The 14,602-nt window shown below is 46.2% G+C and overlaps 1 protein-coding gene across 2 annotated transcripts in view; it reads right to left on the reverse strand.

The window, feature by feature from the left end:
* Positions 1 to 1,146: 1,146 nt before the first annotated feature.
* Positions 1,147 to 14,602, reverse strand: part of LOC134910632 (uncharacterized) — a 178,907-nt gene continuing 165,451 nt past the window's right edge. For both annotated transcript variants that reach the window (XM_063918899.1, XM_063918898.1), the window contains exon 5: positions 1,147 to 4,472. In XM_063918899.1, the coding sequence (XP_063774969.1) occupies positions 4,344 to 4,472 (129 nt within the window). In that variant the 3' untranslated portion in view covers positions 1,147 to 4,343. The remainder of the gene's footprint in view (positions 4,473 to 14,602) is intronic.

Consider the following 14,602-nt stretch of genomic DNA (forward strand, 5'->3'; position numbering starts at 1 on the left):
GTTGATCACTCGCTGACGTTTTTTGCAGAGCAGCAAACAGGTCACTACTGCGCATGTGTATGCACCGCAATGCGCAGGCGCGTCGTACGGGTACAAAGCGGATTATTGCTGGGTGATGGATTTAATGAAGAATTCATTCGCACAGCCGATCGCAAGGAGACTGACAGGAAGAGGGCGTTTGTGGGTGGCAACTGACCGTTTTCAGGGAGTGGTTGGAAAAAGGCAGGCGTGTCCATGCGTTTGCAGGGCGGGTGTCTGACGTCAGTTCCGGGACCAAAATGACTGAAGTGATCGCAAGGGATGAGTAAGTCCAGAGCTACTCAGAAACTGCACAAAATGTTTTTGTACTGCTCGGCTGCAAAGCCGTTCGCACACTTGCAAAGCGAAAATACAGTCCCCCGTGGGTGATGACGACTATGCGTTTGCACGGCTGCTAAAAGTAGCTAGCGAGCGATCAACTCGGCATGACCCCCAATGTGTGGTGAGCGAGGAAGGCGGGGGGGCGCTCATTTTACCTAGCGATTGAAATGAGCGATGTGCTAGATTGAGCCTGCATGCAGACCAATCTAGCACCAGCAATAGCGACACCCGGGGCTGTGCATCGCTATCGCTGGGCGGCATACACACGAGAGATCCATGCTTAAAATCTAAGCAATCTAGTCAGATCTCTCCGTGAGTTCCCTCCTATAGAAGAAAAGTCTTTAAGATGATAGGTCCAGCATCAGCCTCTAAAACACAGATCACTTACTTTTTATCCACTTTTCACGAAGCTGGTTTGCAGCTCAAAGCTGTCTGGTGGCCTCGCTGGGACTTGCAGTCCCCTGATCACCTGGGCTTGGAGCTGACGGCCAACTGCCGCTTCATTGCATACAGCTGAGTATTTTACTTTCTCTCTCTCTCTCCAAGCTTTGATAAATCTCCCCCTTAGAGAGAGAGAGAACAGTCATCTGCAGAATACTGAGGACACAATAGGTCAATGTGTATTTTACAAACAGGGTTCAGTCGCTTTGCAGTTTGTGCTTGAAGGGCATATTGAATATTTATTACCACGCACGATGCAGGCGCTCCAGCGGGTGTTGTAACCTAGAGTGACCTGCTGGCTGAGAGCAACTCTCGCAGGGACAGAAAATAACAGGAGCCACGAGGTACAGACTCAAGCTTTATTTGCTCTGTTCTCATACACATTCGTATAGCAAGTCTCTGTTGCTTACCTGGGTACATTGACACGTTCACGGTAATCCACATAGTAGTGCCACCAATCCGGCCATTGACTTTCCGTATGACTATAATTTTAGCCAACAAGGCTTACGCTCGCTGGAGACCTCGTTCAGCCCATCCAACCAAATCTCGCCACACGTTAACACAAGCTGATACACAACGCATGGCGCCTGCCAGTATAATATCGGCACTCGTGTCTCCATACTCACAAGCGCATGTATAGTGCTCTATGACCACTTGTATACCCGTGGGCACAGTAAGTGGCACTTCATGTTTTTTTTTTAAACAATAACAAGAATCGTTCTCAAAAGGCGGTAAGGTAGATGATGCCTCAGGAGACCCTCGTTGCGTTTCATTGAAGCCTTTCAGACAGAAGAAGTGGTTACCTATGGTTTTAGTAGCTGTTAGACTAAAAAAAAGCTCTAATAAGTAAAAACAACAAACACACCTGTATTACAAAAATATGTGTACAAAAATAGTTTTGCGGCTATCAAGAGTGCGTGCCACCAGTCATTCATCCACTGCTCAGAACGTTCCGACCAACGTCAGGGATTATTTCTGGCCCATTGTAGAAGCTTACATGTACTGTAAGTGATCATGGAAAGAAGTCCAGGCACCTGTGTCCACTGGCTTATTACTGCTCATTCAGCAAATCCTAACATGACGCTGACAACGAGATGTCGCTCCTGACGAAACTATGATCCGGTACAGTGCAACACGCAGCGGAGGACAATATTCTGCAATGAAGCAATATTCAGCCTATCCCATCCCTAGGAATCACCTCTCCTACAGACACAAGGGGATATTTATCAAAGGTTGGCGAGAGAGATAAAGTGTCAGCCAATCAGCTCCCAACTGCCAGGTTACAGGCTGTGTTTGAAAACAGCTAGGAGCTGATTGGCTGGTACTTTATCTCTGTCCACTTTGTATCTCTCCAGCTTTAATAAATCGCCCCCCCGGGATGTCTATGTAAAGTGCTCTGCAATGGATCCCCTCGTTAAAACTGAAACTCGTTGGAGTGCAAATACCTTTAATACACTAACACTAGTATTGAGGGTTCTAACATCCAATCATCTTGGTCTTTTTGGAGACTTTTCCAGTGTGAATAAAGCATTGGAACAAATGAGTTGTCTTACTCAATAGGACACAGTGCTATAACCTCTGATGCCATGGTAAACTGGGGGATACGATCTGGGATACACAGTGACCGGCACTTATTCTTACCCCAGACACCCCACGTTTGCCCCGTGGCAGTAGCCCACCCAACAGCTTTAAATTAAAGCTATTCAAACCTTGTCCCTACCATAAGGCTGACTGATCCTTCCTATAAAAATAAGCAATTCACATAGGAGATCTGAACATACAGGCGATACATCTAGAATTGCTGAATAAGCAGGAATAACCCATGACGACAGCCTGACGTATACTCTAAAAGAGCATGTGATAGCATTACAGGGCCACATTTAGGGAAAGGTGTATCAAGCCTTGGAGAGAGAGAAAGTGGAGAAGTTGCCATAGCAACCTACCACCTTCTATAATCGACTGTTAAATGAATGATCGCTAGAAACGGATTACAGTAGTTGCTATGGGCAACTTCTTCACTTAATCTCTCTCCAAGGATTGATACATCTCCCCTTTAGAGTTAGGAGCCAACTCAGCTGAACGGCGACAATTTGTGAGTATACCAGCCACTTGGATCTCGCCCACTTCCCCAGTGAAGCGGATGATTCTGGTGCTTGATGATAGTCATCATAGCCCCTCCCCACCACTGCGCAATGTCGCCATTGCAGCATATAGGAGATGGGGCGACGCCACGCGTCTGCACTTCCCGCATCTGCCACCCAGAAAAGCAGCTATAATGATTCAACCTGCGACCGCACAACATGGTCCTGCCAAGGTAGAAACTTTTAAACTGCAAATACAGTTTAATTAAATTGATTGGCTCTTAACTCAAAGGGGGAGATTTATCAAACCTTCTAAAGAGGACAGGTGGGGGTGTTTCCTTGAGCAAACAATCAGATTCTAGCTGACATTTTATAGACTGTACTAGATAAATGTTAGCTAGAATCTCATTGGTTGATACGAGCAACAACTACACTTAATCCCCTTTAGAAGCTTTGTCAACAAATTCCTTGGGGTCCATAGTCTTCCCATGTTGCTTAGCAGATTTGCAAACACCTACTATCCATAACCAGACAACAGACAGAGTTAGTGCCCGCGGCTGGGTCTTCCACAGAAAGTTGGCCTATTTCTATTTTAAGTATTCTAAGGTTCTTCTAAAACGCTGTACTTTCATGAAGTTATCTTATCTATGATAGGAAACGGTTAAAAGGCTGATCAGAGCCTTGGGTAAGAACTTAGCCACAATTTCCATGTTTTATCATGTAATAACGTTGCGTTATCACACATTACAAAGAAGACACTTAATATCTCTAAGATATAATTATGCCACAAACAGGCGATTGCACCAACTTCAGGCTTACTGTGCTCATTACAACAAAAGCAGAGACCTTTTTTGGCTAAAATGCATGTCCAGTCACGTAGCACATTCATGAAACAATCCTTTGGAACGAAAACGCATCATTTGCTATAAAATTCCAGAGTTAGACAACTCTAGTCTAATACACATACAGGCATCGATATTGCAGAGGCGATGGACGGGATCTTTGCTTTCCATCTCTTGACCATGGTCCCGGCTGAGGTTCATATTGTATAATATTCACCATTCCTTTCTCTTCCACTTGATTAAGAAGATGCAATACAGACACTGACATCTTCCTCTTCCAGTTCCTTTTGTTGCCCAAAACTTCAAAAGCCAACACTATCAATAACTAGAATCTAACACGAGTCCTTGATCTACTCTACTCAAGATATAAAGCTACTGCCGAGTCCTACAGAACTCCACCGTTCCCTTTACAAATCCACCACATTCTCCTTTCTCGTCTTCAAAAGTCCACCTTGGCCGCCTTACTTCCCACCTGACACAGTATCAGTGCTGGTGCCAGATTAATAGCATAGAATAAGGATCTCCTGAAAATAAGGATTTATTGCTTCTTAGTGACAGTTGTGCTGCTGAAGGCTCTTCTATCGGTGAGGGTCCTGAGATTATTTCCAGAGCTTTTATTTTAGTAGGCACATGATGGTTCTTCAACAGGAACTATTGGGCTGATAGGCTTTACAGTGCTGAGGGAGCGAAAGGCAAACATTCCTGGGTCATAGACGTAATGTGGGGCTTGGCGGCCACCAGTGATCGTCTAGGAGAAAGAATAAAAACAAAAGTAGTTTAATGGGTTATTATAATGATACTATATTCATCTGGAAACAAATGGCAGCATCATAAAACACAGTTTTCTTCAAAGATTATTGACAATAGTTTTTCATGATAATGTAGCCACCAGCAGGAACAAAATTCTAGCAATTGGTGGATTATTTTCATTGCACCTCAAATAGACTACTCAACAAGGATACTGCTGTATGCCAGTATGTTTAGTTTATAGGCAGCTAGGTCACAGTTAAACTAACCTTTTCCTTCATGTACAGATAAAAAAAAAGCCAAACGTCTAGTAATGGATTTCAGCTTACTACCCTGACCTAGTCTAAATCAATCCAGACAATGATTAAATCCATTGAGAAGGACAACAGGCATCTTGGCAGAGGTGGAACTTGTGAGTGGTAGGCCCAGGTGCAAAAATATAGTTTGGGCCCCCCTCCTCCACCCCAACCAAAGTTCACAATATGCCACACGGCAGTGGGTGACAGGGCGAGGCAGAGGGTGACAGGTTAAGGCAGGAGGAAGCATAGGGTGATAGCGGAAGGCAAAAGGTGACAGCAGAAGCCAGGGTGACAGCAGAAGGCAGGGGAAGGCAAAGGGTGACAGCAGAAGGCAGGGGAAAGTAGAGGGGGAGGCAGTGGGTGACAGGGGGGTACAAGCACAATGTTCTGAGTGGTGTGGAGAACATAGGGGTATGTACCTTGCTGTGACAGGGGCCCACACCCCTTGTGCTTTCCTCAGTTTGGCACTCAGACATTGACAGTCACACTAGGTGTGAGCTGCCTTTAATGCACAGACAGTAGTGAGGTAGAAATAATGTAACAAAATAAGCTGTTAATTAGAGGCAGTAAGTGGCTGTGATCATCAGCGCTGATAGGTGGCAGGACTCCTCTATCAGTCCGGCACACACAAGGTCAGCACTGAGGTAAGGGGCAGGTTCCTCAGTCAGTGGGGCCCATGCTGCTTTCTGTACTGGGCCATTCATCCGACATTGCTCAAAATGGCCTGTGGGGGGCGGGAGGGAGGGGGGCGACCGGGGATAACTCTTTGCTGTTCCGGGCTGCAGTGGGCCCCTTAGTCCAATGCACCTGGTGAACCAATGGTAGTTCCACCTCTGCACCCTAGCCTGAATGCAATGCTACACATCTTCCATACTGCTTCTGAAACCTGTGCATCATCTACAGTATAATCTCACAATACAGTCATCTAGAATCCTACAATACAGTGGTCGAAGGTCGGATTGTACTAAAGTCCTATTTTTGTGAAACCATAGTTTATTTGGTCATTTCCGGTGCAGTTTAATAATTGGGCGATGAATGTGGATTGTTTGTGCAATTTGTGTTTACTGACTAAAATAGTCTGTTTGACACCATGCACATTATTATTTGCTTATTCAGTTCTTTATTACTCTGGGGGAGACGTAGTAAACCTTTGCGATGGATAAAATGTAGAAATTGGCCATAGAAATGCAGGAGGTCTACCCACTCTTTCGGGGGATTCACTGGGACTACCCAGTGCCGTTTCTTGCGGCGGGCGAGCCGTGCAACCGCACGGGGCGCCCGCCACGGCACTTCTTCAGCACTAAATCCCCCCTCCCCTCTCCTCCCGAGTGCCCAGCTCGGGGGGCGAGGTTTCGCGGAATGACGCGTTTGCGTCGTGACGTCACGACGCAATTGCGTCATTCCGCGAAACCCCACCCCCCGAGCTGGGCGCTCGGGAGGATGGAGAAGGGGGAGCCAAGCCGGCCGGCGCCGCGCAGACGAGGGAGAGGCGGCTGAAGAGCGGGAAGAACCGCTACAAATGTAAGTCAGCCCCTCTCCCTCTCCCTCTCTCTCCCTCCCCCCTCACCACCACCACCTGCCGTACTGTGTAAAATGGGGACACCTGTCTTCGGAATGTGTAAAATGGGGACACTTGCCTGCCGTAATATGTAAAATGGGGACGCAGTCTGCCGGAATGTGTAAATTGGGGACTCTTGCTTGCCGTGATGTGTAAAATGGGGACACGTGCCTGCCGCAATGTGTAAAATGGGGACACTTTCCTGCCGTACTGTGTAAAATGGGGACACTTGCCTGCCGTACTGTGTAAAATGGGGACACTTGCCTGCCGCAATGTGTAAAATGGGGACACGTGCCTGCCGCAATGTGTAAAATGGGGACACGTGCCTGCCGCAATGTGTAAAATGGGGACACGTGCCTGCCGCAATGTGTAAAATGGGGGCACGTGCCTGCCACAATGTGTAAAATGGGGACACTTGCCTGCCGTACTGTGTAAAATGGGGGCACGTGCCTGCCGCAATGTGTAAAATGGGGACACTTGCCTGCCGTACTGTGTAAAATGGGGGCACGTGCCTGCCGCAATGTGTAAAATGGGGACACTTGCCTGCCGTACTGTGTAAAATGGGGACATGTGCCTGCCGCAATGTGTAAAATGGGGGCACTTTCCTGCCGCAATGTGTAAAATGGGGACACTTTCCTGCCGCAATATGTAAAATGGGGGCACTTTCCTGCCGCAATGTGTAAAATGGGGGCACGTGCTTGCCGCAATGTGTAAAATGGGGACACTTGCCTGCTGTACTGTGTAAAATGGGGGCACGTGCCTGCTGTAATGTGCAAAATGGGGACACTTTCCTGCCACAATGTGTAAAATGGGGACACGTGCCTGCCGCAATGTGTAAAATGGGGACACGTGCCTGCCGCAATGTGTAAAATGGGGACACGTGCCTGCCGCAATGTGTAAAATGTGGGCACGTGCCTGCCACAATGTGTAAAATGGGGACACTTGCCTGCCGTGCTGTGTAAAATGGGGACACTTGCCTGCCGTGCTGTGTAAAATGGGGACACTTGCCTGCCGTGCTGTGTAAAATGGGGTCGCGTGCCTGCTGTAATGTGTAAAATGAGGCCTTTTTTTATTTTTTATCCTGTGGTGGCCGTGATGATAAGATCAGATGAGGCCATGCATGAGGTATATATGCACGTGTATATATACGGCTGATTCTTTATAGTAATGTGCATGCAATATACAACAAGGGTGTTTACTATTAAGGCTGAAATTAAGGAGTGTTTTATTGAATACATATGTGCATGACATTTTCAGGGTCATTGTGAATTTATTAGTGATGTATTTTATGGATTAATGTGTGTGATACCGGCCGGTGTCTGAGCATTTTTATTGATTGTATTTTGCAATAAATGTTCTTACTTGGATGATAAGCGCAGTCCCATATTTTTTTTGTCCTTTCGCAGATCACTTTGTTTCTCTCTGATCAATGGAACAGGCACCTATTTTTCCAGTCCCAGCAACTCAGATATATCCTGGCAAAATTTCTGCTCTTTCCTCCCCCCAAAACTAAATATCCCATTTTCGGATGGGACTGTGCCTTTAAAACAGAAAGAATATGCTACTGCAATGTGGAAACACACTACAGCAAAGTGGAAATAATCTGCATTGCAATCTAAATTAAATTAAATTAAGGGGCCAATTCAGTAAGGTTAGCAAATTCTGCTAATCAGCAGAATTTGCTAACCATTAGCACACGTGCTGGAGGCCGCCCAGCATACTGCCCGGCGCCTCCCCCCCTGCTTCAGGCAGAAATTGCTAACAGCACGCAATTTCTGCATGTTAGCAGAAATTAAGGATGACTCCTGTCGGCGCAGCTTAGCTGCGGCCGCAGGAGTCCCGGCGCCATTTTTGCTGTCGCATCGGCTGCGTGTGACGTCACGCAGCCGCTGCACCCCTGACACGCCCCCGTTCGCGCGTACCAGCCCACCGTTTGGGCTGACACGCCCCCGCAACGCTCCATTTCCACCCAGAAAACGGAGTGTTGCCGCCCCGCGATCGCCTCTGCCTTATTGACAGGCAGAGGCGATCGTATTTTCTGCGGCCCCCCGCATGCGCAGTAGGGCCTGCTGCGCATGCACCCGCGGCCCCTCAGCAAAAATTCCGTACGAATCGCTACTTGCGATTCATACTGAATTTGCCCCTAAGTTAAAGTAAACTTGCCAACTCTCGCAATTTCGTTGAGCCACTTCTGATTCACAGAAGGTGTGGGGTTTACACAGAAAGGGGTGTAGCAGTCAATAAGTGGGCATTTGGGGTGGGTCTATGCAGATTGGGGCTGTGGTTCAGGACTAACCATTAAGCACAAGCCATAAGTTTGCGGTTGACACATTTTAGGTAGGCAGCAAACTTATCCAGATAGTCTATGAGGAGGTTGCTTTCTCTGAATTATCTCTTTAATTTAATCTTCAAAGCCTGGACAGAGAACACTGCAAAAGCCCATGTCATAGAACCTTTTAACTGTGTTTGTGTGTTGTCCAAGCCATTGATCTGCTTTCAGTGTGTCATTCTCTGGCCACAGCTGTAACCAGGCTGCAAGAGGAAATTCTCTTAACAAACTACTGCAATTTATCCCCGTGTTGTGTTTGAAGTCCCTTCCACGGATGGATTTGGCAGGCCAACAATAATGCCTCCATTCTGTAGGGGTTTCTGAGCTCCAGAGCGTTTGTGTTTGATGTTAAATTACAAACCTGTAACTCAAGGCTGGAAGGTGCACCAAGGGCGAACAACCTCAAACCGTGCATAAATCTGGACTCTTTATCTTCGTTTTAATTGCACTTATAAAACTTAGCTATGCAATATAACAGATCCAAAATACAAATAGTCAACATTCTTCCTTCTCAATCCTAGTAAATCTTAAACATCCCCAAATTCATACCATATAATTGCTTTATTAGTCTGACTTTATTATAAACAGTGCTTTTTTTCGTGGCGGTAATCGGGGGTACGCAGCACCGGCACCTTTTCATTCATAGATTTTTTTATTTTTTTTTAGGGGTGTAATTTTTATAACTATTTCCAGATACAGAAATAAATAGTTTCAGAAATGAATAAAATAAGTGTCTGCACTCTAATCCGGAGTGCTGAAACTGCTATAAATCTCAGGTCAAACTGTAACTGTAGGCGACTGACGGAACATTTTTGTTCATAGAAAAAAAATTAGTGCTGATAAAAATGGATACAATTTCTTATTACAAAGCTAAATAAATTATTAGAAAATCACATCAAACCCGACAATTTTCATAAATGGGGTGTTTCTGTGCTCGCAGAAATAAATTTATTTTAATGTTCTTAGTTGCCAAAGGCTATATATATATTGTTTGTTTTTATCAGAAGTTAGGGGATTACTTTAAGATATTGGCTTGAATATATATCTAGATGTGCTTGACCAGTGCCTGAGCATCTTGCAGTATAATACTCCATATACAGCTTGCCCACAATACCCCTTTTATTAGCCAATCATGTGTTAACAGCAGCACAGAGGATTTGAGCAGATGTTGGTCTTGTGGAAACAGGGGACCCGTCCACTCATGCGTTTAGCGCATTGCTCATCTGTCCCGATATGAAGGATTTGAGCCCCGCTGTCCAGACTGCAAGGAAGGTAGGAGGTGACTCCACTCACTTCTGGAGGCCTAGACACACCCCTGAGGAACATGTAATACACTCCCACATAAATTACCAGTGCTGGCTAGACACACCCCTGAGGAACATGTAATACACTGCCACATAAATTACCAGTGCTGGCTAGACACTCCCCCAAGGAACATGTAATACACTCCCACATAAATTACCAGTGCTGGCTAGACACCCCCCCGAGGAACATGTAATACACTCCCACATAAAATACCAGTGCTGGCTAGACCCCTCCCCCTCCGAGGAACATGTAATACACTCCCACATAAATTACCAGTGCTGGCTAGACACCCCCTGAGGAACATGTAATACACTCCCACATAAATTACCAGTGCTGGCTAGACACACCCTCGAGGAACATGTAATACACTCCCACATAAATTACCAGTGCTGGCTAGACACCCCCCCGAGGAACATGTAATACACTCCCACATAAATTACCAGTGCTGGCTAGACACCCCCCCGAGGAACTTGTAATACACTCCCACATAAATTACCAGTGCTGGCTAGCAGCATGATTAATTATATTCACGCATATATCTATAATGGTTCCGGTATGAATGGTCGACCATGTTATGGTCGACAGTCATTAGGTCGACCACTATTGGTCGACATTGACATGGTCTACATGGACACATGGTCGACACATGAAAGTGGTCGACACATGAAAGGTCAACACATGAAAAGGTCAACATGAGTTTTTTTTACTTTTTTTGGTGTCGTTTTTTGCGTAATGTGACTGGGAACCCCAAAAGAAAATAAAGTTAAAAAAAACTCATGTCGACCATTTTCATGTGTCGACCATGTGTCCATGTCGACCATGTGTCCATGTCGACCAATAGTGGTCGACCTAATGACTGTCGACCATAACATGGTCGACCATCTGAACGGATACCATCTATAATGGATACAGGGTTCTGTACACATGGGCCGCTGAATGAAAGACTTCCAATATTGCTTACCCTGCACCTATTGAATTTACTTAGCTTTTGGCCGCTGGTATCATATTCATGGTATTTTCTTCAGAAATCTAGTGTTGAGGGATGCGTCAGTCACCATGCCGACGCAGGGATCCCGAGCGATCAAACAAACAGTCAGCATACTGACTAACAGGGGCTATTCCCACTCGTGCGCCCCCACTGGCTTCTGTGGTCGGGATCCCGGGGTAGGTATGAAGAAATAACCAAGAAAATGGTGCCAACACCACACCCATTATCAAACAAAGGCTATTTATATGCAACGGCTGAATTTGGATTCCCCTGAAGCAAAATACAGAGGGCCTGATTCAGGGGTGTGTCATACGCAGTGGAGCGATTCTTTGCTACTGCACATCCGTCTTAAGTTACACCACATCTGCACCTCAATGGTGTCCGTACAGAGTCGCAGTTGCGATTTCAGAAGCACGCAAGTGTATGGAAAATATAGTTGGCATTCCTGGGCAGTGACGTCCGGCATTATTTGCATGTTGTGGAAAGTTGTTATGTACACAGACGCTCAACTGCTCACACTGGAGGCCATACTCGAACAAAGAAACTGCACCCACCATAGAGCTGGTGCAAAAGTCCATGGTGTGACCGGTGGTGGCCTCCAAAGACGCACCAAGCGGTATTGCTGCATGTACGGATGCTGACAGTAGGTGTCTCAATCCTTGCTCATTCATTTTTCAGGATTTTGTAGCAGCAATTATATAACAGCACAGACAGGCGGACGCTACTAGACGCTGCTGCTCCCACCTCAGAACAGGCCCAGAATGAGGATGTACCAGGAAAAAGTAGGACTCGTGATGGCGGGGGGAGAGGGGGTCTCTAAAGTGTCCTCCATTGACCCGCTCCTCAACTAACCACCGATGACCACCGATGTGAATGACTATTACACAACGTGTGGCACACAAGATCGCTTTTTTTTTGTATTTTCAGAATGCGACTTTAGTAACCAGATTTACAGTTACTTGTATGGTTACCGCCATTTCTAAATGTGTACGGATGTGAAATTGTGGCAAAAAATGTAAATGATATAAAGTTCCCACATGCAGATAGATTTTATTTGTAACACATACAGTATGGTGCAATTACAGAATTTCTCCACAAGATAGATTATTGGCAGCATTTAAAAGAGGATGTGGTACATAAAGGATGCGGTATAAAGAGGATGCGGCACAAAGAGGATGCTGTACAAAGAAAAGGGGGTATAAAGAGGAAGCAGTATGAGGAGGTGGAGGTATAAGGAGGAGGATGGGGTAGTAGAGCATTCGGTACAAGTGTATCATTTACAGGCCAGGGACACATGATAAATGGGCCCGTTACTCCAGGGATAACAATGATAAAGAAAAATCCTTTATCGCCGCATTTTAACCATATTACTTTGTCAGTTTCTGCAGCTATGCCGGTCAGTGAGCCTCTACCTACCCAAATATGGAGGCTTACCGTAAATCAAAATAGGATGTGTCACAAGGAGAAGGGTCTATAAAGAGGATGTGGTAGAAGGAATAGATCACATAAAGTGTAGGTGTTCTAAGAAGTGTGTGTATTAAAGAGGACAGAGTTGTGCGAAAGATGGGATGGAGTATAAAGAGGAGGTCATTAGGTTGAACCCATATCATCGACGTGCATTAGGGGGGTCATTCCGAGTTGTTCGCTCGCTAGCTGCTTTTAGCAGCTTTGCACACGCTAAGCCGCCGCCTACTGGGAGTGAATCTTAACTTATCAAAATTGCGAACGAAAGATTAGCAGAATTGCGAATAGACACTTCTTAGCAGTTTCTGAGTAGCTCCAAACTTACTCGGCATCTGCGATCAGTTCAGTCAGTGTCGTTCCTTGTTTGACGTCACAAACACACCCAGCGTTCGCCCAGACACTCCTCCGTTTCTCCAGACACTCCCGCGTTTTTCCCAGAAACGGTAGCGTTTTTTCACACACTCCCATAAAACGGCCAGTTTCCGCCCAGAAACACCCACTTCCTGTCAATCACATTACGATCACCAGAACGAAGAAAAAACCTCGTAATGCCGTGAGTAAAATTCCTAACTGCATAGCAAATTTACTTGGCGCAGTCGCACTGCGGACATTGCGCATGCGCATTAGCGACTAATCGCTCCGTTGTGGAAAAAAAATAAGAATTTACTTACCGATAATTCTATTTCTCATAGTCCGTAGTGGATGCTGGGGACTCCGAAAGGACCATGGGGAATAGCGGCTCCGCAGGAGACTGGGCACAAAAGTAAAAAGCTTTAGGACTACCTGGTGTGCACTGGCTCCTCCCCCTATGACCCTCCTCCAAGCCTCAGTTAGGATACTGTGCCCGGACGAGCGTACACAATAAGGAAGGATTTTGAATCCCGGGTAAGACTCATACCAGCCACACCAATCACACCGTACAACTTGTGATCTGAACCCAGTTAACAGCATGATAACAGAAGGAGCCTCTGAAAAGATGGCTCACAACAACAATAACCCGATTTTTGTAACAATAACTATGTACAAGTAATGCAGACAATCCGCACTTGGGATGGGCGCCCAGCATCCACTACGGACTATGAAAAATAGAATTATCGGTAAGTAAATTCTTATTTTCTCTAACGTCCTAGTGGATGCTGGGGACTCCGAAAGGACCATGGGGATTATACCAAAGCTCCCAAACGGGCGGGAGAGTGCGGATGACTCTGCAGCACCGAATGAGAGAACTCCAGGTCCTCCTCAGCCAGGGTATCAAATTTGTAGAATTTAGCAAACGTGTTTGCCCCTGACCAAGTAGCTGCTCTGCAAAGTTGTAAAGCCGAGACCCCTCGGGCAGCCGCCCAAGATGAGCCCACTTTCCGTGTGGAATGGGCTTTTACAGATTTTGGCTGTGGCAGGCCTGCCACAGAATGTGCAAGCTGAATTGTACTACAAATCCAACGAGCAATCGTCTGCTTAGAAGCAGGAGCACCCAGCTTGTTGGGTGCATACAGGATAAACAGCGAATCAGATTTTCTGACTCCAGCCGTCCTGGAAACATATATTTTCAGGACCCTGACTACGTCTAGCAACTTGGAATCCTCCAAGTCCCTAGTAGCCGCAGGCACCACAATAGGCTGGTTTAAGTGAAAAGCTGAAACCACCTTAGGGAGAAATTGAGGACGAGTCCTCAATTCTGCCCTGTCCGTATGAAAAATTAGGTAAGGGCTTTTATAGGATAAAGCCGCCAATTCTGAGACACGCCTGGCTGAAGCCAGGGCTAACAGCATTACCACCTTCCATGTGAGATATTTTAAGTCCACAGTGGTGAGTGGTTCAAACCAATGTGATTTTAGGAATCCCAAAACTACATTGAGATCCCAAGGTGCCACTGGAGGCACAAAAGGAGGCTGTATATGACAAACGTCTGAACTTCAGGAACAGAAGCCAGTTCTTTTTGGAAGAATATTGACAGGGCCGAAATTTGAAAATTAATGGACCCCAATTTGAGGCCCATAGACAGTCCTGTTTGCAGGAAATGCAGGAAACGACCCAGTTGAAATTCCTCTGTAGGGGCCTTCCTGGCCTCGCACCACGCAACATATTTACGCCAAATACGGTGATAATGTTGTACGGTTACATCCTTCCTGGCTTTGATCAGGGTAGGGATGACTTCATCCGGAATGCCTTTTTCCTTCAGGATCCGGCG

This window comes from Pseudophryne corroboree, chromosome 4 (genome assembly GCF_028390025.1).
Source record: "Pseudophryne corroboree isolate aPseCor3 chromosome 4, aPseCor3.hap2, whole genome shotgun sequence".
NCBI classification, from domain to species: domain Eukaryota; kingdom Metazoa; phylum Chordata; class Amphibia; order Anura; family Myobatrachidae; genus Pseudophryne; species Pseudophryne corroboree.